Below are 21,734 nucleotides of genomic sequence, written 5' to 3' on the forward strand. Positions count from 1 at the left end.
GCCAGCCTGGTGGTGCAGCAGTTAAAAGTTCACACATTCTGCTTCAGTGGCCCTGGGTTCGCTGGTTTGGATCCCGTGTGCAGACCTATGCACCACTTGGCAAGCCATGCTGTGGCAGGCCTCCCACATACTAAGTAGAAGAAGATGGCATGAATGTGAGCTCAGGGCCAGTCTTCCTCAGCAAAAAGAGGAGGATTGGCGGCAGATGTTAGCTCAGAGCTAAACTTCCTCCAAAAAAAAAGTCAAAGTCACTTGGCACCCCTAGCCTCGATACATTTATTGAATAGAGACTTTGCTCTGTCAGCTTTGAACATAGTAACAAACAACAGAAGGTTCCAGCCTCTCATGGTTACGGTAACATGAATGATATGATGACATTCACACCTATTTTTGCAGTGTTCCAAACACATAAGCCTTCCTGAGTACAAATACTCCAGGCCCCGTGGGATGGGGAGAAAAGTGACTTTTCAGAGACGGCTGAGTCATGAGTCCCTCTCACCAACCCTGGAAGGGAGAACCCGTGCCTCCAGCCCCTTGGAGGAGTTCGGATGGCCCCAGTGTGCAGAGCTCTGCACAGAGGACAAAGACACATTCAAACAGCAGAGTTTTCTAGAGTCGAATAAATAAATACACTTGAAAAAATGACATATATTTATAAAACTGGCTTATAACAGTGGGTTTCGGGATAACAGGGGCTAGTCCTATCACTATGTTTTTAGTGACCAGCACATACATGGGGCAATCTAGATAATAAATTTGATTGAAGACAGAGGATATGATCAGCTTTCTCCTCTGGGTGTTAGAAGTTGATTGTTCAATATGGCTGTTGATTGCTGGCTCAAGTTAATGGAAACTCTTTGGGGGGTGCTTTTTTTTCAGATCACCTGATGTTAATACTGTCAATGCATTAATCATCTTAATTAATAGTCATCTGTTGGTCTCAGACCTCATCCTCAGTAAAGGCTTGGGGACATCTCCCTCAGACATGGCTATTTAGTGAGCAGATGGTAAGAGGGCCTGTGTTCGTCCCTTCATTTGGGAGGCAAGGGGAAAAGATAGGCCTGAGAGCCTCTTGGAAAGAGGCTGAAGGGAAGCTGTAGATGAGGGATTCGTCCATCACATTGTAGAATGCTATATGTCCAGATTCATAGTCCAAGAAAACACCAACTTTGTGCACAGGCTCTCTGATATGTTGACCTTTTAAAGGTGATGAGACCCAAAGACTATAATCATCTCCAATTTTTAAGCCTATAAGTGAGAAGAGGTCGCCAGCTGGCTTTGGGAGATTGCCTTTTCTGCTCACTGAGTCCTTGCAGATGCCCACTTCCCATTCAGTCTTGTTTCCCACTTCCACCTCCCAATAATGTCTCCCACATGTGAAGATCTGAGCCCCCAACACAGTTGCAGACTTGTCGAATCTTTCCGGGTTGTCGGGTAACAGCTGTCGGGTTCCTCCATGTCTCACACTTTTCAGATCTTCAGATAGGACAAGATAGGCATTGGCTGTGTCTGGATCCAGAGTTATATCTGCTGCAAGAGAAGAAAAGAGTGAATCTTCATTTGCATTCTTGAAAACCCTCCTGTATATGTGGAACTTAAATAAGTTCTTAGTATTCAGTCCTATTGTTAAAAATATAATTTAGGGGAGTATGTGGGGATTTTTGTTTTGTTCTGAGCTCTTCTTTCACTGTTTCACAAAACATGGAACCTCTAAAAGGAAACATAAAAGAGTCATGTGGAGAGTGATATTTAGCCTGCCTGAGAGCGAGAGAGGAATCTCTGAAAATGGAATGGAAGTTCTTCTCTTTACAAGACAGTTTTAGGACTCAGAGCTATTTATCCACCTGAGCGTACACTTTTGTCATTTGTATTCACTTTCACCAAGATTGGTTCTGGTTCTTCAGTTTGGGTGGGAGAGAAATACATACAGTTAATCATTTATTCAATTCCTACTTGGGTGCCAAGCATTTCTGTACATTATCTCATTCAATCATGGCAAACATTATTAATTTTTTTCCATTTTTATAAAAGAGAAAACTGAGGTTCATAGATTAGGTAACTGGACCAAGATGACAAAGTGACTGAGTGTTTGAACAGCAATTCCTAGTCAGCATTTTCTATTATGTCATGCTAACTGCAGCATCATATGAATTGGTGGAACCACCAGTGACCATTTGATGAAGCGCACTGTCAACCGGTGAGGCGCCTCCTCTCCCATCCTCCTGAGAGGAAGTCACAGAAGAGGCCTCCAACTTTCGCTGACTCTCCAGACAAGATTATGTGCCCCTATAATACGATTTCATACTTTCACTTGTAGACCAAATCTCAATCATAACTAATTATCTGTGTGATTACTGTCTGTCTCTTCAATTTTACTGAAAGTTCTACAAAAGCAAAGGCAAGTCTGTCTCATGAATCATTGTAAGTCAGCTCAGAGCTCAGTAGCACAGTGCCAGGCACACGGTAGGCACTGATCAAGTATCTGCTGAGTCCAATGCCCATTTACCCTTCCTCTGAAGGTCAGATTGTGTACAAGATGAAAGTTGAAAACTAAAACTGATCACTCTTGGTCTTAGCCGGCCTAAATATCTGGGGCATTCTAAAAGGATAGTCCTTTGAATGTTCCCTCCTTGAGACTTAAGAGTTTAAGTCAGCTTTTATCCTAATAAGAACAGAGGTAGAAATGCAGAAACCTCTGAGGAGATGTGTGTGTGTGCGTGTGTGTGTGCACATGTGTGTATGTGCAAGGGGATAGGATGGACCAAATAGAACAGTAAAAACAAACAAAGGAAGGACCAGGACTCCTTAGACAGAAAGCAAAGCCAGATCAAACATCAGTCGAGCACAGAGATGATCTGTGGCCCTAGCCTTCCCTGGTGTTTAGTACTGGCTTAAGATGCCTTCACTGAGCACCTGGCACCCAGATGGTGAATATTCTATGTTAGAAGAAGCTGCCTAAAGGCTCAGTTTTGCATCCCTTAATATATACTGAAGTTAAGTCTGGAAATCAGGCAACAAATCAGGTGGACTTACTGCTGAATTTTCTTAGCATCTCCCTCATTCCAGTGATGCGGCACAGACTCAGCTCTGTGATGGCGGCCTCTGGACACTGAAGCAAGAGTGGCTCACTCCTACAAGAGAGCAGAGACAGTCACTCTATGTCCTCCTCACAGACCCCATGACCTGCTCCAATTTGAGAGTCCAGCTCATTTTGTCCCAATGGCATGAACACTCTCATCCCCACTCTGATAACCTATTTCATCAGCATCACATCCCTATATCTTATATAAGTGAACACAGAATGGAAACCTACCTTTCCAGTGTGCCCCTCACATCCTAAGGGTATAAAAGAAAGAAGGTTAGTATTTGTGCACTTTGATCACTAGCAAAGACTGACTCCATCATGGATACAGTCCTTTGCAAATTTCACAGAATCCACTTCCCATGGCTCTAGAACACCTTGAATGTGTGAGCGTATGGTAGAAACAATCCCCCACTTCTTCTAGGGGTGAGTTCTAGTGAACATGAGATGTCTCCCAATGACTAGAGACTACTTTGTCCTTTTTTTTTTCTCATATAATTACTTTGTCAAGGGAAGCTGTTGCTGACAATGGAGCCAAATTATTGGCTTCATTATCCAATGCCTTGGGGAGTCAGGGATAAGCAAAGTGGAGAGCCGAGACTAAATCTGTGTGTGGTTGGAGTGGGTTGTTGGGAAGGCACTAAATTAAATAGCAGCATTCTGTGCAGCCAGTCCAGGAAAGAGATCTGAGCTGGAATTGGCCCAAAGAGCTTATGTATAAGGAGGTCCAGAGAACCCAGTAGCAGGAGAGCAAAGATGGTGCAGAGTGTGCGCTCAGTATGCAGAACATCTGGATTTAAACACCTATTAACTATTTGACAGGCAAATTACCTAACTGTCATAGGTCTGAATTATTAAACAAGTGCTACTATAAACCACTCTTGTAGACAGCAATCACCTATAGTATAGTATTTAACTTCTTCAGGTCTTTATGAAGAGGAAATTTAATATGTCCAGCACGTAGTAATTGTTTATTAAAATACTCAACAGAGCAGAGGTTGTAGAGAAGTAGGCACAGAAGAAATTGGAGTCATCATCATGCTTGGTTGGGGTAGGTAGATATTCCTCTATATTTTTTTCTTTGCCCCTTCAAGACTTTACTTATACTGTAGAGAATATTAATTCTTTAGGAAAACTATTTTCAGACCAGAACTTAGTTTTTCAAGTAAATAAAGAAAAATGTATTTCATATGAATTGAAATATTATAGGTTACTATATGATTTTTTTTCATTAATTTTCCCAATAGTCTTACCTCAAAAGATTCTATAATGGGGTTCTGACACACAGACTCTATGCGTTGGATCATTTTGCTTAGGCTTCTGAGTTGCTGGGTCAGTTGGATCTCATTGTCCCTCAGTTTCTTCATGTTCCCTCTTTCCTCCTTTTCCAGTAACTGGAGCTGCAGATGCTCTTCCTCCTTCAGGAACTGGTGCATTTTTACATATTCCGACACAACAACCTGTTTACAGGTCTTTGTCTCTTCCTGCCATCACACACACACACACACACACACACACAAATGACATCATAAAGTTATTAACAGAAACACCTATGTCAATTTTTAATGCTTACAAAGTCCTAGAGTTCCACTGTGACAATTCTTGAAACCTGACACATAACATATTCTACTAACCAGTTGGGTGGACAGTTTGGTATTTTAGAAAGTGTGTTACAGATACAATAGTAAAGACAACCACAATGTCTATACCCAGGAGGCTGTCATTCTAGAGGGAAAAAACAAAAATAAACAGCAAAAAAATATATGATAGGTGGTGATCAGTACCATGATAAAAAGTAAAGGACAAAATTTATGAAAAATGGTATGTTCATTTAGTCAACAAACATTTATTCAATGAAGTTAGGCATTGGGTCACATACTAGGAGTAGAAATGAACATCCCAAACACTTCCTTATAAGACCTCAAAACCTATTGAGAGACTCAGATACACACATATTTTTTAAATATCTAATTAAACATTTAGTTCTCTGCTCTGCTGGAAACTCAAATTCAAATCTGTGACTAACCTGGAGCATTCATTCAGGCGTACTAATTCAAACTACTATTTGCTTTTATTTCCCTCCCTCTTTTCTTCTTTTTTATTTGCCCTCTCTTTTTTCCCCCAAAGCATTTGAGAGATGCCCTTTCTTTTATTGATTTCCATCCTATGTGATATGTCTATAGGTATAACTTATATTTTAAATAATTATAATCGGAGCCAAAATAGAGGTAGCCAGGGAGTCGTCTAGGTGCACCAAGAAGGGAAAAAATAAGCTGGCCCAGGGATGGAGGAATTAAGCCGAGTCCTGAGATTCCCGGGTGGACAGGCAGAGGTAGGCAGCCCAAAGTAAGGATGCTGCAAATGGTAAGTCTGGGACTGGAAAATTGTGTCTTTTTTCCCTAATATTTCACTACACATCCCTTTAGTCCTCCTCACGGAATCATATACAAGATGCGAAAGTAAGACAGATACTGACCGTACACAATATCACTCTCTCCTTCTCATGCGTTAATATAATCTGAGTTTCCTTCTTCTTTTTACGCAAAAGAGTTAGGATTTCCTGGAGCTTCTCCTGCAATGGAAACAAACTCTCTGTGGCAAATGAACAGAGCACCAGGTCGTGAAGGTGACTTGAGGACGAATAACAAGAAGATAGCTGGGACTCTAAAACAAAGGATGGAGTAGGATCCACGCTGTTTGTGGTCTGGTGCCAAGAGATCAGCACCCATGACTGAGAGAATACTATGGGAGTTAAGTGATGGAAACTGATTTGTGTTCTGAGATTTATATTGAGCAAACAATCTTACTCTGTGATGCTCCTCAGCCTCACTCGAGACATAGACCCTGTTTATTCCATGGCAATGGGTTGAGAAAGCGTTTACACCCTGCTTCTCAACAGAGAACACCTTGGTGGCCGCCAGCATCTTCCCATAGCTGCCTTGATCGTCCTCACTCTGCAGCACCTGGGATCTGAGTTGCTTGCCAATGCCAGCCAGCCTCCCCAAACGCTCATTGGGCTGGAAATGAGGGGTCTCCAATGTCCTCCAGCACTCAGGACAAGACAAAGTAGTGTTATATTCCTCCCAGCTCTTCAGGAGACACATCAGACAAAAGCTGTGCCCACACTCAGTGGTCACTGGGTTGGTGAAATAGTCCAGGCAGATGAAACAGGTCAGTTCTTCCCTGAGATTCTCCATCAAATCTGCTGTAGATGTTTTCTCATATAAAGACATCAGGGCAAGGTCACGCCTCTATTCTGGGACTAGAAAAGTCCTCCCTACAGTTCTACTGTTTTGAGTAATAAGCGGGCGATCAGTTGCTGTGTTGTTAATACAAGAAACTCTTACTCTCCTCTGCCTGATTTCACCAACTGACATGTACTCTCCCACCACAAAGCCAATTATGACTTAATGTGGAACTCCTATACGCTGGGTTCATCATCATGCCGAGACTTTTAAGGACTCTCTCACTGTGCAAGCCACATGCTGGAAGTGAGGACCCTTGCTCCTAACAGACTTCTCATTTTAAGAGTTGGTTATTGTACATAAACAGCACCATGAAACCATTTAGACACATTGGTTTTAGGCTGGAAGGGTGGATAATTTGGTGTAAGCCAGTACAGAGACTCAAATTATGATGATCTCTAATAACATCTGACTTGGAAGTATGGTCCAAATCTTTTGGAAAAGTCCACTAGTGGAATTTAGTTGAGAAACTGAAGGAAAAAAACTGTCATATATATTCTTTCTCTCATTAGGTCCTTTTCTGAGCCTAAAAGCTTTTTACTCCTTTATCAGGTATTGTGTCCTTTAATTTTATTCATCCCAATAAAATAAGACCAATTCCATTGAAATATTCCCTGACTTTAGACGTACAGTGGATTATTGGAATTATATTTATTGCTCTGCCCTGCAGACCATGGTACTCACCTTTCTGTCATCACAGAAAGCACCTAGATTATAATTCTTGTTGGAAGTTGCCTCAAGTGGCAATTACACTATGGAGTGGATAGAAAGAATTATATTTTAGAATAGGCATAATTTTGCTGACTTATTTTCACTTTTTGAAAAGGTTTAGGCTAGGCCTTCTTAAATGCCTTATCAGTTCTTACTGGACAGAAATTCAATGTGCAGACATTATTTTTAGACCTATGAAAAAATAAATGTGTAGTATGGAGACTGTGTACAATGACCAATGAGATTAGCACTGAATCCTATAAATTTGCTATGCCAAATGCTCATGAGTCAGTTCTTGTCATGGCCCACCCTCCACTCAATATGTGCCAAAAATTGGGAGCTTAAAAGCTCTTCCTCAGGTCCTACCCTCCCACTAAGTTCATCATACCTTATTTCTACTTTTATCTTGTCACTCTCAGCTTGGCAACCTTCCATCGGTCTCCATTACCCATGATGCTCCATTACTTCCTTCCTGACTTTCATGCTTTCAACTAATCCTTCTTTCTCACTGATCTCTAACAGGATGTTGGGCGTTTTCTTATCTTGAACTTTTGTAAAAAGAAGATTCCTAGCCTGAAATGGTTCTTCCTCCATCTTCCTTTCTCCTAGTCAAAACTCATCTTCTGAAGCATTAAGTTTGAGTGTTTTAATCATATGTCCTTTGTATAGAATTTGTGAATTACTGGGATGAGAATTTACGCTAAGAAAAAGAAACAACCAGAGCGAAGAGTCATACTATTTTAAAGAGGAAGTGGTAGCATCTGTTTGGGATCATGAAACCTCTATTGTTTAGATTGCTTCTAGGCTAGCTACTAAGGCTAAGATTCAAAATATTGTCAGGAGTTAGTCTTAAGTAAGGATCTTGTAAAAAAAAAAAAAAAACCTACAATAACACTACCTACCTTCACTGCAAAAAGGATTTATGAACTATCACCTACGTTCAGTGTGTTATTACCACACAAATCCTGGAGGAGTCATTTAACATTGACCAGGATCATTAGAATCAGCCTTAGAATAGAATTATGGTACATCACAGAGCCTGTATTCCAGTTTGGAACGGGGAGAGTAGCTTGTTCTAAGTTGAGTCACACTAAACTGTTCTACTTCTCTCTTCCAAATAAACTCCTTTCACAAATTCCTTACCACCATAACCGTATCTTATTCACTGGCAACTAAAAGAATTCTTTGCACACAACAAGGGCTCGATTTATCTGCAAATAAGTTTAAATGAACAAATAGAGGAACCATATTCTTATAGAATCATGGTCTTTTATCTAGTTGGAAGCTAAGACATTGTATATTCTAACTACCTTCTATAGATGATGAAGAAAACTGAGAATCAAATAAATTGAGTTGGTCCCCTGAATACCCGCTAACTACATGCATCAAGTTAGGACTAGGAAACTTGGTGCCCTCCCTCCCAGTCATTCTCTTTTGTCGACACACTATACCTCAATTGTTGTCTTGTGAGTGGATGAAAATTCCCAGTTATCTCAATGAAATCAATACTGCTCAAGAGCTTTCAGAAGAAAATTGGGCAGCTGTCCTTGAGATGTAATGTCATGACAAGTATCTGACATCACTGGCTACACTCACTATTGGGAATGCAGATTTCTCCACCATCTCTCTGAACATATTCCTTAGCCTTAATTCATGCATGAAGAAATTCATAGTGTGAACGAGCCATCCTGAAACACATTATGCCAGTCCTCAGGGCACTGCACTGCCAGACATGATTTCTGAGATCAGCAACTCAGACTGCTTGTTCTCTGGCCTGTCTTCTCCTGAGGAGGTGACAGCAGGGGTACCCCAAGAGGTCCATAGTCACAACTATCACCCACACACAGTTGGGGTTGGAGTATGAATAAAATAAGAAACTAAGTGATATAGTGAGGGTTTGTTTATTGGGGAAGGCAGTGGGCTAGATGGCAACTTATTTGAAAAATATCTTGCTTGAAAGCCTGGTTCTAAAAATATGTCTGTCATTTCATATCAGTGTGGGAAAGATGGATTATCCAACAAATGGTTTAGGACACGTCGGGGTAGGCATCTGGAAACAAAACAACAAAGTGGGATCTCTACCTAACAACTTTTACCAATGTGTCTTCCACATACGTGTATGTATGTGTGTGGGTGTATATATACCTATATTTGTATATATGCATGTATTTTCCCGACTCTAATCATGAAATTCTGCTATTATTTCCCTTTCTATTGCTTTTTTCACCTTATTATTTATGTTGTTTGATTTTTGTGTGTATTTTATTTTGTGTGTATTATTTTGTTTTTGTTCTAGAATACCCTACATCTATTTAGCAAGTAAGAAGCCTCTTTGTTAAACATGTGGCCAATTATTGTGTCCAAAGAATGAAGCACATCATAGAAGGAAATAATTGGTAACATAGCAGAAATTTAAAATGGACTACTTAGGGAAGGCTTTTCAAAGCATGCTTCAGAGCTTAGACACCACTAAGGAAAAGATTAATACATTTAAATAACTAAAAATTAAAGACTTCCATACAGGAAAGTTAATAAATAATCAAATACATTTTTGTGTGTGTGTGAGACAGATTTGCCCTGAGCTAACATCTGCTGCCAATTCTTCTCTTTTTTACTTGAGGAAGATTACCCCTGAGCTAACATCTGTGCCAATCTTCCTCCACTTTGTTTGAGGGATGCCTCCAGAGCGTGGCTGTTGAGTGGAGTATGTCTACACCTGGGATCCAAACCTGCAAACCAGGGCCGCCAAAGCAGAGCACAAGGAACTTTAACCTTTCAGCCATGGGGCCACCCCCACAATCAAATATATTTTTTTTAATTACAATCTACCAAGAGAATTTGGGACACATGCATCAAATACCCAATCTTAAATTATGAAGAGGTCTTATATGTATACTTTAAAATAATAGCTCTTATTATTACTATAAAGCTATTTTAAAGATAACAGATCTATTTATATACACTGGCATGATATAACATCCATTATCTACTATTAAGGGGAAAATACATTTTGCCCCCCAAAATAGCTTAAATATAAATGATAAAAATTAGATTACTTAGATACATATTTTTCCTACAAAAATGAGGTCATGCTATAGATGTTGATAATGTATCTGTGTAAATAAAGGCATAGAAAAAGTATGGAATTTCATGGATATGACACCAAAAGAATAGGCAAGAAAAGCAAAAATAGACAAGTGGGACTACACCAAACTAAAAAGCTTCCACACAGCTAAAGAAATAACCAACAGAGAGAAAAAGAAACCAGTGGTATGGGAGAAAACATTTTTAAGCCGTATGTCAAATACAGGGTTAATTTCCAAAATATGTAAGGAAAACTTACAACTCGATAGGGGAAAAGACTAATAACCCAATTAAAATATGGGCTAACGACTTGAATATACATTTTTCTAAAAAGACATACAAGAGACCAATAGGTATATGAAAAGATGCTCAACGTCACTAACTATCAGGGAAATGCAAATCAAAACCACAATGAGATAGCACCTCACACCTGTCAGGATGACTGTTCTAAAAGAAAAAAATTGTGGGGCCAGCTCAGTGCATAGTGGTTAAGTGCACATGCTCCACTTCAGCAGGCTGGGGTTCATGAGTTCAGATCGTGGGTGTGGACCTATGCACCGCTCATCAAGCCACACTGTGGCAGTGTCCCATACACAAAATGAAGGAAGATTGGCACAGATGTTAGCTGAGGGACAATCTTCCTCAAGCAAAAAGAAGAAGATTGGCAACAGATGTTAGCTCAGGGCCAATCTTCCTCAAAAAAAAAAGGCAAGTGTTGGAGAGGATGTAGAGAGATTGGAACCTTGTACACTGCTGGTGGGAATGCAAAATGGTGCAACCGCTATGGAAGAAGTATGGAGATTGCTTAAAAAATTAAAAATAGAACTGCTATACAATCCAGCAATTCCACTTCTGGGCATTTATCCAAAAGAATTGAAATCAGGCTCTCGAAGAGATATTAGCATTCCGATGTTTATTGCAGTGCTATCACAATAGGTAAGATGTAGAGACAACCCATTGTCCACTGATGGATGAACAGATAAAATGTGGTCTATACACAAAATGGAATATTATTCAGCCTTTAAAAAAGATGGAAATCCTGCCACGTGAGAAAACATGAATGGAGCTTGAGGACATTATGCTAAGTGAAATAAGCCAATTACAGAAGGGCAAAGACTGTATGTTCCATTTATATGAGGTACCTAAAATAATCAAACTCATAGAATCAGAAAGTAAAACAGTGGCTGCCAGAGGCTGGGAAGAGGAGGAAATGGGGAGTTGCTAATGAAGTGACATAAAGTCTCAATTATGCAAGATAAATAAGTTCTAGAAATCTCCTGGACAACATTGTGCCTAGAGTTAACAATACTGTATTGTAAACTTAAATTTTTGTTAAGAGGGTAGATTTCATGTCATTGTTCTTACCACAATAAAATAAATTTTCAAAAAAGAAAAGAAAAAGAAAGTATGAAAAGATAACACGCGAAACTAGCAAAGTTGGATGTGGTGGGATTGGAGCATTGGAAGAAACCCCTTTTACTTCTTTATTATATAAATTTTTGTATGAAAGCAGAGTTTTTTTTAAACATTTAATGTGTTTTCAGCACTTTTCCAGTAAAGAAATATTGGAGAATGAGGTAGGAGTAAAGAATGTGGGGTGTGACTTGCAGTAAACCAATTAATGAAATAATTTTCTTCAGGTTGAGGGGCAAAATCATCCCAGATGATTGGTTTCAGCTGTGACAGAGTAAAATTCTTTTTAATGGTTTTGTGATTGGTGACGCAATTTTTATTTATTTAACTAACAGGTATTGAGTCTCTAACATACATAGAACAAAGGGCTCAGTGCTGAAAGCAATATAATTATGACTGAGCATTATTTTTCTTCTTTGGGAGCAGAAGATATTTTTGCAAAAAAAGAAAAGCTACAGGGGTTGACCTAGTGACATAGTGGGTAAATTTGCATGCTCCACTTCAGCAGCCCATGGTTTGTGGGTTCGGATCCTGGGCACAGACCTACATACTGCTTATCAAGCCATGCTGTGGCAGTGTCCCACATACAAAATAGAGGATGATTGGTACAGATCTTTGCTCAGGACCAATCTTCCTCACCAAAAGAAAAAAAAGAAGAAGAAGAAAAAAAAAGAGAAAAACTACAAAGCATTAAAAGATGTGTGCCTTAAGAGTGGTAGAATTTAAATTTATTAACTGTTTAGCATTTTAGTGGAGGGAATATATCATTCTTGCTAGAACTTCAATCAGGGAGAACTTCTTGAGAGAAGTGGTATTTCATCTGGACCATTGAGGCTTAGTACCTTTCAAATGAAGGAATGGCTACTATTTAGAAGTGGGAAAACTTTAGAAATATTTGAAGAATAAAATACATGATCTGACGGTGGTTCAAATATTACAACAACAAAAGATCTAGATTGTAACATTCTTTTTATCTCAGAAATATTAAAAGACCCAATTCAGCTTGGAAGTATTCATCTTGATTATTCTCTATAGGTAGCACTTTGGTCCTACAGCAAAACCTAGAGGCCAGAGCATTGGGGAAAGGTGTACGGGTGGTGTCACTTAATAGACTCAGTTAAAAGTTGTGACCCAGCCACTCCTGCCACGTTGCCAGGGTTGGCAAAGGTTGAGGGTTGCCTTTCCGAACTTTGACAACTTAGGCATCTTACGTGAGACTTTAAGGTGAGGTGTTTTGTTCACTTTTCTGGAGAATAAACCCATCTTTGTTCATCCCTTTGCTTTAAGAAAAGTTAAGTGTTGAAAATGTACTTGTTCTAGACTTCATGCTGGATGCTTTATGTACTTTGTCTCTTAAGGAGATAAAAAGAGCAGCCAAAGGAATCTGTATGAATTGGGAAGGCTGAGCAGAAAATTCTTTAAAAGCATTTCAGACGAATACTGACATATGAGCATAAAAAGGCATTATCTAAATTTAGGACAGACTCTTAAGAAAAAGGAGTTCCAGTCTACCTTCTTTCTCCCTTTTTAAGTATGGGAGAGTATGGGATTTGAGATTATTACGGAGAAATAATTTGAGTTACCATGAGAATAGGATGTAATGTCCGTAAAGGATGATGCTAGATTTTTTTTAAAACCTTAAGAGTGCAAAGGCCACTTGTTTTGTATCTTGCCTCTATCATATGATGCCCTTTATGAGATGCCTATCACTTAGTTCTGCAGGAATTCTTAACCATCTTCACATTCTAGGCTGTGCACTATACCCAGTGGACTAGAAAAACATGCTATCATCCCACGTTAGAGTAGGACAATGTAGGTAAGGAAACAAGTGCTTATGTGTACACATGTTGTCCCCCATCTTTTTAATGGGAAAGTCCACTTTTTGCTTTTCTCAAGGAAATCTTAACATTTAGTCATAAGACTCTCACCATAAAACAGTACCTCTAGGGAATAAAACATGAGACTAGCTAGTACAAAGAGAGAGCTCTGGCTCTGTGCCAAGCACCCTTCTTGACACTTCTAGATATTTACTTATTTAATTCTCCCAATAGTCCCACGAGGGAAACAGTAGTTCCAACCCCATTTGCAGATGAGAAAACAAACTCTAGTCATGAAACTTGCCTTAGACTCACACAGATGGCCTAACTTCAGAGGCCATGCTATTATCCGCAGAGCCGTTCTGCCATTTTCATGGGACTGAATGAGCCACAAACATTCAACTCAAGGAGTTTACAGCTGTGACCAACAACATATTTGCTGGTTGTGCAGGGATCCAGTGAGGTCAACCGAAGTGGGGTAGGGCTGCGTCTCCTCCTCCTCCAACTCTCCAGTGGTAATTAGTACCAGATCCTGCTAGGTGGCGCTCCTCACATGTGTATCTATTGTTTGCAACCACAGATGTTGAGGTCAGAAGAGTGCTTCTAAGGTAAGTTTATGACGCAGCTTTTTTTTAAAGAACCAGTGGAACCTCTTGAGAAACAAATTGACTCCTTCTTCACCCTTCTAGCCCTTTCTTGGTTACTGAGGTGCAAAGACCTAATAAAATCTGTTGAGCTAGGGTGCCAAGATAGTCAGAGAGAATCCTAAAGAATGGGGGTCTAGCCCTAGCTGGGAATTCATGAATTGTAGGAATTCATTGCAATAACCAGATACTGTGTAAATGTCCTTGGAGAAAACATTGCAAGTATAAGAACTAAGAGCTAAAAGCCTTTAAGGAGCTGGGACATGAGGGGCTAGGCAATATTGTGATCATGACTGAATCTAAGGGGAGCTAAAGAAAGACTCTTAGGAATATTGGAGAAGAGCACCCCCAAAAGATTGACATCTTTGCTGGCAAAGCAACTGGGAATACAAACTATATTCTGTGGTCACAGGCTGGGCTAGGACACTAGGGTTTCACATTTGTTGCCTTCTAGATGCCCCACCATGCTTCCTTTAAACCCTTCAGGTCTCTGAGTTGTAGTTCTCAAACTTCATCCCATATATTAATCTGCTGAGAAGTTCAAAACCTGAAGCCTGTGACCAACCTCCAGAGGTTCTGATTGAATTTGTGTAGTGCTAATTGGAACAGAGTACTTGGCCAGTCGGTGGTTCTCAACACCACCTATGATTTATTGGAATTGTAAACTCTTGGGCTCAGCCCCACAACTACTGAATCAGAAACTCTGGTGGGGTGGGGGCAGCAAACTGCTTTAACAAGCCCTCCAGGGGATCTGATGCGTTCTAAAGTTTGGAAGCCACAGGTTTAGGCTCACATTATTATAGCTCTCTAGATGATTCTAACATGCAATGAAGTTTGAGACCCACAATTTTAATGAATAAAACTACCCCACAAAGACTAGGTCCCAGAGAAGCTGCAGGCTGGTCTCTTGGTCATGCTTTCACCCTGCCTCTTAGCAAAACCATCGCTCTCCCTCCCTTTCTTAGAAACAGGAGTTCCCAGCATGAATGTGGATGGAGAAAAACATTCTTAGAGAGGTCTAGGGGAGAGGACTTAGAGTCCTAGACAACCTCTCAATGGGGTAAAAATGGTAATTAAAACGACAGCATTGAGTGACTGAGAAGATGAAAGAATGTAATCATGAGCTGATGCCAAAGACAAACTTCTGATCTTTCAAAAGATCAGGTTGGAATGAGTGAATTTTTTTTCTTCTTAATCCTTCTTGGCCTCCCTGAAGAGGACAATGGCTGCCTCAGATCTACCAGATTTCAGGGAAAAGCTGATTTGTTCTGTCTGTTTACACTATTTAACCAAACACTTTGGAATCAAGTGTTGACACAAGTCTTGCTATGAATGCCTCTTAAGAGATTGGAAGGAAAGCCCCAGTTGCAGCCCCTGCCTTATATGCAAAGATATTTGCAAGGTGAGAGACCCAAGGTGTAACTTGCAACTGGTGATGATGGCTGAGATAGCAAAGTCCTCACGTGATGGACTTAAAGACTAGCTATATGTGAGATACAACAAGAAAAACTGAAGAGATTCTGTGCAATAGATCAGATGCGCCTCTGTGAGATCTGTTTTCTGTCCTGGGAACATAAGTCTCACAGTGTTTACCATTGAGAAGGCAGAAGGAATCTCCAAAGTAAGATAAGATTGTCTTCTCTTTCAAAATTCCAAGAGTTCATTCTCATTCTTTCCTTTTTTAATGCCTTGGGTCTTCAAAGTGATACATATTTAAATCATTTTTTTTCTATCCCTGACTTGTCAATTATGAAGACTTGGGAGCCCCAAAGGCCTCGTTTTTACTGGGAGTAATTAATTTTCACTTTGTAAGTTATGTGTAAGTTTCATGTAACTTCTGTCTTTATAGATCTAGCATAGCAACTTCCAAGAGGAGTTAATAGTGATCTTTCCTTTTCAGAACAGGGTTCAGAGATCCTGAATTTTGTATGCAAGGCATTAGGGTCTCACAAGAGAGCAACCTCCCTTGGAAGAGAGAAATAAACACATAAGTATACCTGGGATTCAGCCAAAGGATGGCCACACGATCAAGGAGGAGTCTTCGGTGAGTCCACGGTCATAGGTTGTAACTCCACCTTTACCACAGCATACAAATACCAGTTTGCTCAAATATGAGGACCTGAACTGCATTAAATGCTGGAAAATAAGTTCCTACTTCAAGAAAACTAGCCACATGACAGAGCCAGAAAAGTAATTGAACAATCATGGGCTAGAACTATGATGCCTTGACTATAGTGTGTATACATAAAGAAACCAAACTCAGATACAGTTTCTAAGAAATACTTAAAAGATTCGGCCCAAAAAGTACTTCTTCAACTCTAATAGGGTTTGGGGCACAGGGAAGGTCCAGAAGGCACAATTAGGTACAAAGGTCTGGAAGTAGGAGTAATTCAAACTCTTTATCAGTAAACTAAAGCTACTTTAGAGAAGCTAGGCAGGACCTTGTAAACCTAAAGAAATTTTACTTCAATTCAAATCCACTAAAGTGTTAAACAAGAGGCTGGCATGATCAATTTTTCATGACTGGCTACAGGTTGGGTTCAAAATAGTCAAAAGGGTCACAGATCTTGATAGTTGGTTGTAGTGCTCAGCTCAAAGCTGGATAGGGTACCAGCAGTGGGGATGGAGAGAAGTGAACTTACTAAGGATGTATAAGGGAGACTAGCTGTCTTAGTTTGTTTGGGCTGCTATAGCAAAATACCAGACTGGGCAGCTTATAAACAAACATTTACTGCTCACAGTTCTGGAGGCTGGAAGTCCAAGATCAGGGTACCAGCATGGTCGTATTCTAGGGGGGGCCCTCTTCCTGGTTCTTGCTGTGTCTTCACACAGTAGAAGGGACTAGGGAGCTCTGTGGGATCTCTGATAAAAGCACTGATCTCATTCATGAGGCCTCTACCCTCATGACCTAATCACCTCCCAAAGGCCCCACCTCCTAATAAATACCATCGCATTGGGGGATTAAGATTTCAACATCTGAACCTTGGGGGATACAATCATTCAGACTATAGCAATAGTGAAGACTTGATGGTTAACTGCAGAAATGTGGAGAAGATAGTCATTGATAATACTGATACAACTGAGTGGATATGGTTGCCTTGGATGTGGGGAGAAAATGGGGTGTGTGTATGTATATGTGAGGCTCAAATAAACTTCATTTTGGATTTTTTGAGTCTAAGGTGACTGCATGATCTCTGAATAGAGATTTCCAGTAATCAGTGTATACATACCTATGAGTGAAGATCAGCGGAAAGACCTAAACTAGAGATAAACATGTAGCATGAAGGTAACTGAGAAGGTACAGAGAACAGAGAATTGCTCGGGGAGAATACGTAGAATGAGAAGTTTGGGTTGGAATGACCATAGAAAGCAACTGAAGTTCAAAGGTCAATTAGATATCAAACATCCTTGGGAATTGAGATTAGAAACTGACTGTGGGGCTAGTAAGATCGTGTTCCATAATGCAAAATGAGGGAGTTGTGATGAGAAAATCACACTGCTTCAAACATGACTTTTTCCCAGCACGTTATAGTTTTGCTCCAATAAGAGCAGTTGAAGGTGAAGTACATGAACACAGCCAAATGCAGCAAGCCATCCACGTGGTAACTTCTCTACTGCCAGGATGGCTGTCCAAGGCTGGCTCATTTTAACCAGATACTGTCTTAGAGATGCTTACGGTCATGCATCGCTTAACAATGGGGTACCTTTTGAGAAAATCATTGTTAGATAATTTTCTCATTGTGCAAACATCATAGTATATTCTTACACAAACCTAGATGGTATAGCCCACTACACACTAAGCCATATGGTGCTAATCTTATGGGACCACAGCCATATATGCTGTCCATTGTTGACAGAAACACCATTATGCACATGACTATTTTGTTTCCATGTGCATTTTTTTTTTTTTTTTGAGGAAGATTAGCCCTGAGCTAACCTCTGCCACCAATCCTCCTCTTTTTGCTGAGGAAGACTGGCCCTGAGCTAACATCCATGCCCATCTTCTTCTATTTTATATGTGGGATGCCTGCCACAGCATGGCTTGAAAAGCTGTGTGCAGGTCTACACCCAGAATCCGAACCGGCAAACCCCAGGCTGCCAAAGTGGAACATGCGAACTTAACTGCTGCACCACCAGTCTGGCCCCCTCTCATGTGCATTCTGCCCTTGCCACCCTAACTCCACAGCCTCAACCCTCCCCTATACCTCTATCAAATAACTTTCAATTTTTGAAAGAGCTGTTTCAATAGTTTAACATATTTGTTTTTTGTTAAGAATTCATGTCGTTGACTCTATGTATGTTTTTTTTTAAGGGCTGTTAATATTTTTATAAGCGTCTGGTTCAAGTTGTGTAAGGATTGAGCATTCTGCTGCAATACTTATAGAAGCACTATTAGTGCATAATTTGGCAGCGTGTGAGGTGTCTTTTTAGGAAAACGCATCACAGAGCAGAAATGTCTATATAGAGAAAAGAAACGCAGCTTTCCATCAGGATCAAGTTAGATTTAGATGAAGAAGACATAAAATAATATTAAGAGTCAAGGAAAAAAGTCCTGCAAAAATCCATCCAGTGAAGTGTGTATGTTGTTGAGAGGGAGATAAAGTCTTAAGTTTCAGGAATAGCAAGATAGAAGTGGGGTCACTACACGATGGGGTCACTAATGTAGTGAATAAAGTTCAGAGTCCTATCAGAGGCTCTGACAAGACCCCGGTGAGTATCCTAGTCATTATGCCACTTTAAGTAGGCTGCAAAGGAACCACCAAAGAAATCATATAGGGAGGGATTGATCAGAATCAGGGTGTGAGGTCAGTTTCCTCAGTGGGTGCTCAGGAAACACCCCGCATATCCGAAGCCTCAGCGCTCACACCCAACTGAAGTTTCCAGCCAAACGTAACCCGCACTTACCCAATAAGCGAACTTTTTCCTAGTGCATCAGCACTTCTTAACCAAAGAAAGAAATGTAACCAGACTCTTAATATTTTTGTATTGAACATGTAAAATCTATGCAGTATCATTTGTAATGTTTGGGAGAAACTGTTTTATAGTAACAGCTACGTGATTCTACTTTAAAACATACAACTGAGTCACTGATTTAGATTTGTGATTCTAAGAGATCCAAATATATACAAATTATTGCGATATTTAAGAACTTCAGGTTCACTATTTTTATAAGCTTAATTTATCACTTACAAGAATTTCCATGCTTAGGGAGTTTTCTTTTTTAAGTCAAACAATTAAAGTATTCAAGGAAACTGGCTATATTAAACTGATAACTAAAGCCTGACTACATGCAAGGGTTTAGCTTTATAAATGCGATCAAACATAAGGCCTTTGGGGTAAAGTTTGCTAGAATTATATAGCAAGACTAAAGTCTAAAGGAGACATATATTTGAGTTTGCTTTTATAAATACAAAACTTCCAAATAGTCTAAGTGTCGTTGAGGCATCCGCTGCCCCAAATTCGTATGTTACATAGGAAGGTCCAGGATGGAGCCATGGGAAACAACAATACTTCAAGAGTTTTGAAAGAATGAGACAAAGCACGTTTAGATAAGAAGGAAGCAAAGGATGTGTGTGTTCTGTACTTGATGGTAGCTTTCCCTTGAAACCAATCATTTTAAAGATGAAATCAGGCTTTTACGGGGCTGAAATTAAAATCTTGGCTAGGATGTGCTCTCATCTGGAGTTCAGGGCCTTCCAAGCTCATTTACATTATGAGCAGAATTCCGTTCCTTGAGGTTGTAGGACTGAGGTCCCCATTTTCTTATTGTCAGGTAAGGGTTGCTTTTAGCTCCTAGAGGCCACTCCCAGATCCATGGCACATGTCCCCCATCCATCTCCCAAGCCTCCAATCTCTCACAGAGAATCTTTCTCCCCACCAAGGACGCAGCCCTCTTTAAGGGCTCAGTTAATTAGGTCAGACCTATTTAGGGTAAGCTTCCTCTCAAGGTCAGCTGATTAATTACATCTGCAAAATCCCTTCACTTTGGCACCCAGACTAGTGTCTGACTAAAACACTGGGAGAAGGTATGGAGGAGCGAGTAGGAATCTTAGGGGCCTTCTCAGAATTCTGTCTACCATAGTGTCATTCAATATCTTCCTCCTTTGGGGCAGAGCTTACTTACTGAGGGAGTCCAATGAGGGAAGGGAATAAGGAAAAATCTTTTCTTGGCATTGCCCAGAGTAACTCTGTCTTTATTCACTGGCATCACTCCAAGATTAACTTTCTCAAGGTTATTTGAAAGGCTTGACGATGCCACAAAGATGGTTAGAATGGAGGAGAAGATTTTCAGGTGAGGCTCAGCCATGTGAAATGGAGCTGTCTTACTAAGAATATAGGCCTGGATTCTCTGTGGTTCTATCACTTTATGACTTCTCCTAACTTGGAGCAGATAATAAAGAAGACCAAGGCTTATCCATGCAGGACTAAAATTAAATGAAATGTTCCTGGCACATAGAGCTTGGATATAAATATTGGTTTCTTCCTACTCTCTCTTTCCAGGAACTGCCAGTTTTGAGAATTCCTTTGGTTTGCAGCTTATAGATATTATAGTCATTTTTTGTCCTTAAATCTAAATAGTCTAGGAAGCAGAGATATCTGAGTTCTTCTCCACCATTTTTCCTTGGCTAACATTGCTCCCTCCATAGCTTCACCTCTAGCCTCCCAGCACAATCCCCCTTCAAAAAAAAAATCATTGTAAATCCCACATTCAGCTGGTCACATTGGGTCTTCCAGACCCTGATTTTAGGACAAGCAATGTATCAAAATTAGCTTTAGCTATGAGTAACAGTAAAAAAAATAATAATAACGACAGGTTAAATAGGATAGAAACTTATTTTACTCATCTAATATCTGGTAGGCACAGTGAATTCTGGGACCCAGACTCCTATTTCTTGTTTCTCTGATGTGTAGCTTCTGTCCTATAGAATATTTGACCTAATTTAGCTGTCAGAGCTCCTGCTATTATGCTATATTGAAACCAGGCTCTAGTCAAGTCTATTTATAAAGCTGCTTTCATCTCAAAGCTAATAGTCTGGGCAATCCCTTATAGCATTTGGTACCAGTCTCTTAACAAGTGTACCTCCAGGTCCTAAAAGATGTCCTAATTATCAGATGACTTTAAGAGAGGAAACAGGTTTTCTGATTCCTTCTTTTACATAAAGACGCGTATCCTCCAGTGATAGCAGCAAGAAGGTTTTAATATCTTGATAATGTGGATTTATTATTGAAAAAATTTCTCTTTCCTAAGTAAGGACATATATGATAATATATAGAGATCAATGATCTTCAAGTTTTATGATAAACATCCTGTTAACAAAAGTTGAATATGTGTCTCAGTATCAATTAGTTACCACTAATATGTATATTATTAAACAAGAGAAATCAAAGGGGCATAAAAATGTTCTTTATTTCTCATTACCCTGTAACTCATCTGTACCACCTCTACCACCAGCCTGGTTGCCCACTCCCTTATTTAGGAAGGCGGTGCTCTTGACTCTGGCCAAAAGCCTGCCTGTCGATGAGCAAAGGAAGGAAAGGATACTCATTTAGAGAAATTTCTTCTTGTTACCATCTTGCTCCTATGTGTGTTTTATATAGCCTTTCATGTAATGCTCACACATGCACAAAAGATGGCTATAGCTGTTTTTTTTTTTTTTTTGAGGAAGATTAGCCCTGAGCTAACATCTGCTGCCAACCCTCCTCTTTTTACTGAGGAAGACTGGCCCTGAGCTAACAT

The 21,734-nt window shown here is 40.0% G+C and overlaps 2 protein-coding genes across 3 annotated transcripts in view; one reads left to right on the forward strand and one right to left on the reverse strand.

Annotated features, from left to right (window-relative positions):
* Nucleotides 1-21,734, forward strand: part of TRIML2 (tripartite motif family like 2) — a 66,106-nt gene that overhangs the window by 25,755 nt on the left and 18,617 nt on the right. The window contains exons 1-2 of one of the 2 annotated variants that reach the window (XM_005606375.4): nucleotides 5,980-6,253; nucleotides 15,897-16,040. The gene's annotated coding sequence lies outside the window, so the exon portion shown is untranslated. Of the gene's footprint in view, nucleotides 1-5,979; nucleotides 6,254-15,896; nucleotides 16,041-21,734 lie in introns of those variants that run through there. The other variant, XM_070252784.1, reaches the window with a different exon arrangement.
* Nucleotides 249-6,483, reverse strand: TRIML1 (tripartite motif family like 1). Its single transcript, XM_001489729.6, has 6 exons — nucleotides 5,890-6,483; nucleotides 5,559-5,654; nucleotides 4,336-4,566; nucleotides 3,314-3,336; nucleotides 3,034-3,131; nucleotides 249-1,530 (listed from the first exon to the last, which is right to left on the reverse strand). Exons 1-6 carry the CDS (start codon nucleotides 6,313-6,315, stop codon nucleotides 980-982), a joined length of 1,425 nt encoding a protein of 474 aa, XP_001489779.3. The 5' UTR covers nucleotides 6,316-6,483; the 3' UTR covers nucleotides 249-979.

The sequence above is a fragment of the Equus caballus genome, chromosome 27 (genome assembly GCF_041296265.1).
Source record: "Equus caballus isolate H_3958 breed thoroughbred chromosome 27, TB-T2T, whole genome shotgun sequence".
Classification (NCBI taxonomy): Eukaryota; Metazoa; Chordata; class Mammalia; order Perissodactyla; family Equidae; genus Equus; species Equus caballus.

Excerpts from the sequence above, each read along its gene's own strand:
- TRIML1 (XM_001489729.6), bottom strand. The coding sequence starts at position 6,315 with ATGTCTTTATATGAGAAAACATCTACAGCAGATTTGATGGAGAATCTC. Across the intron at positions 5,655-5,889 it reads AGGCTGAGGAGCATCACAGA|GAGAAGCTCCAGGAAATCCT; the intron begins GTAAGATTGTTT and ends TTTCCATTGCAG. Across the intron at positions 1,531-3,033 it reads GATGCTAAGAAAATTCAGCA|CAGATATAACTCTGGATCCA; the intron begins GTAAGTCCACCT and ends CTTCTCTTGCAG.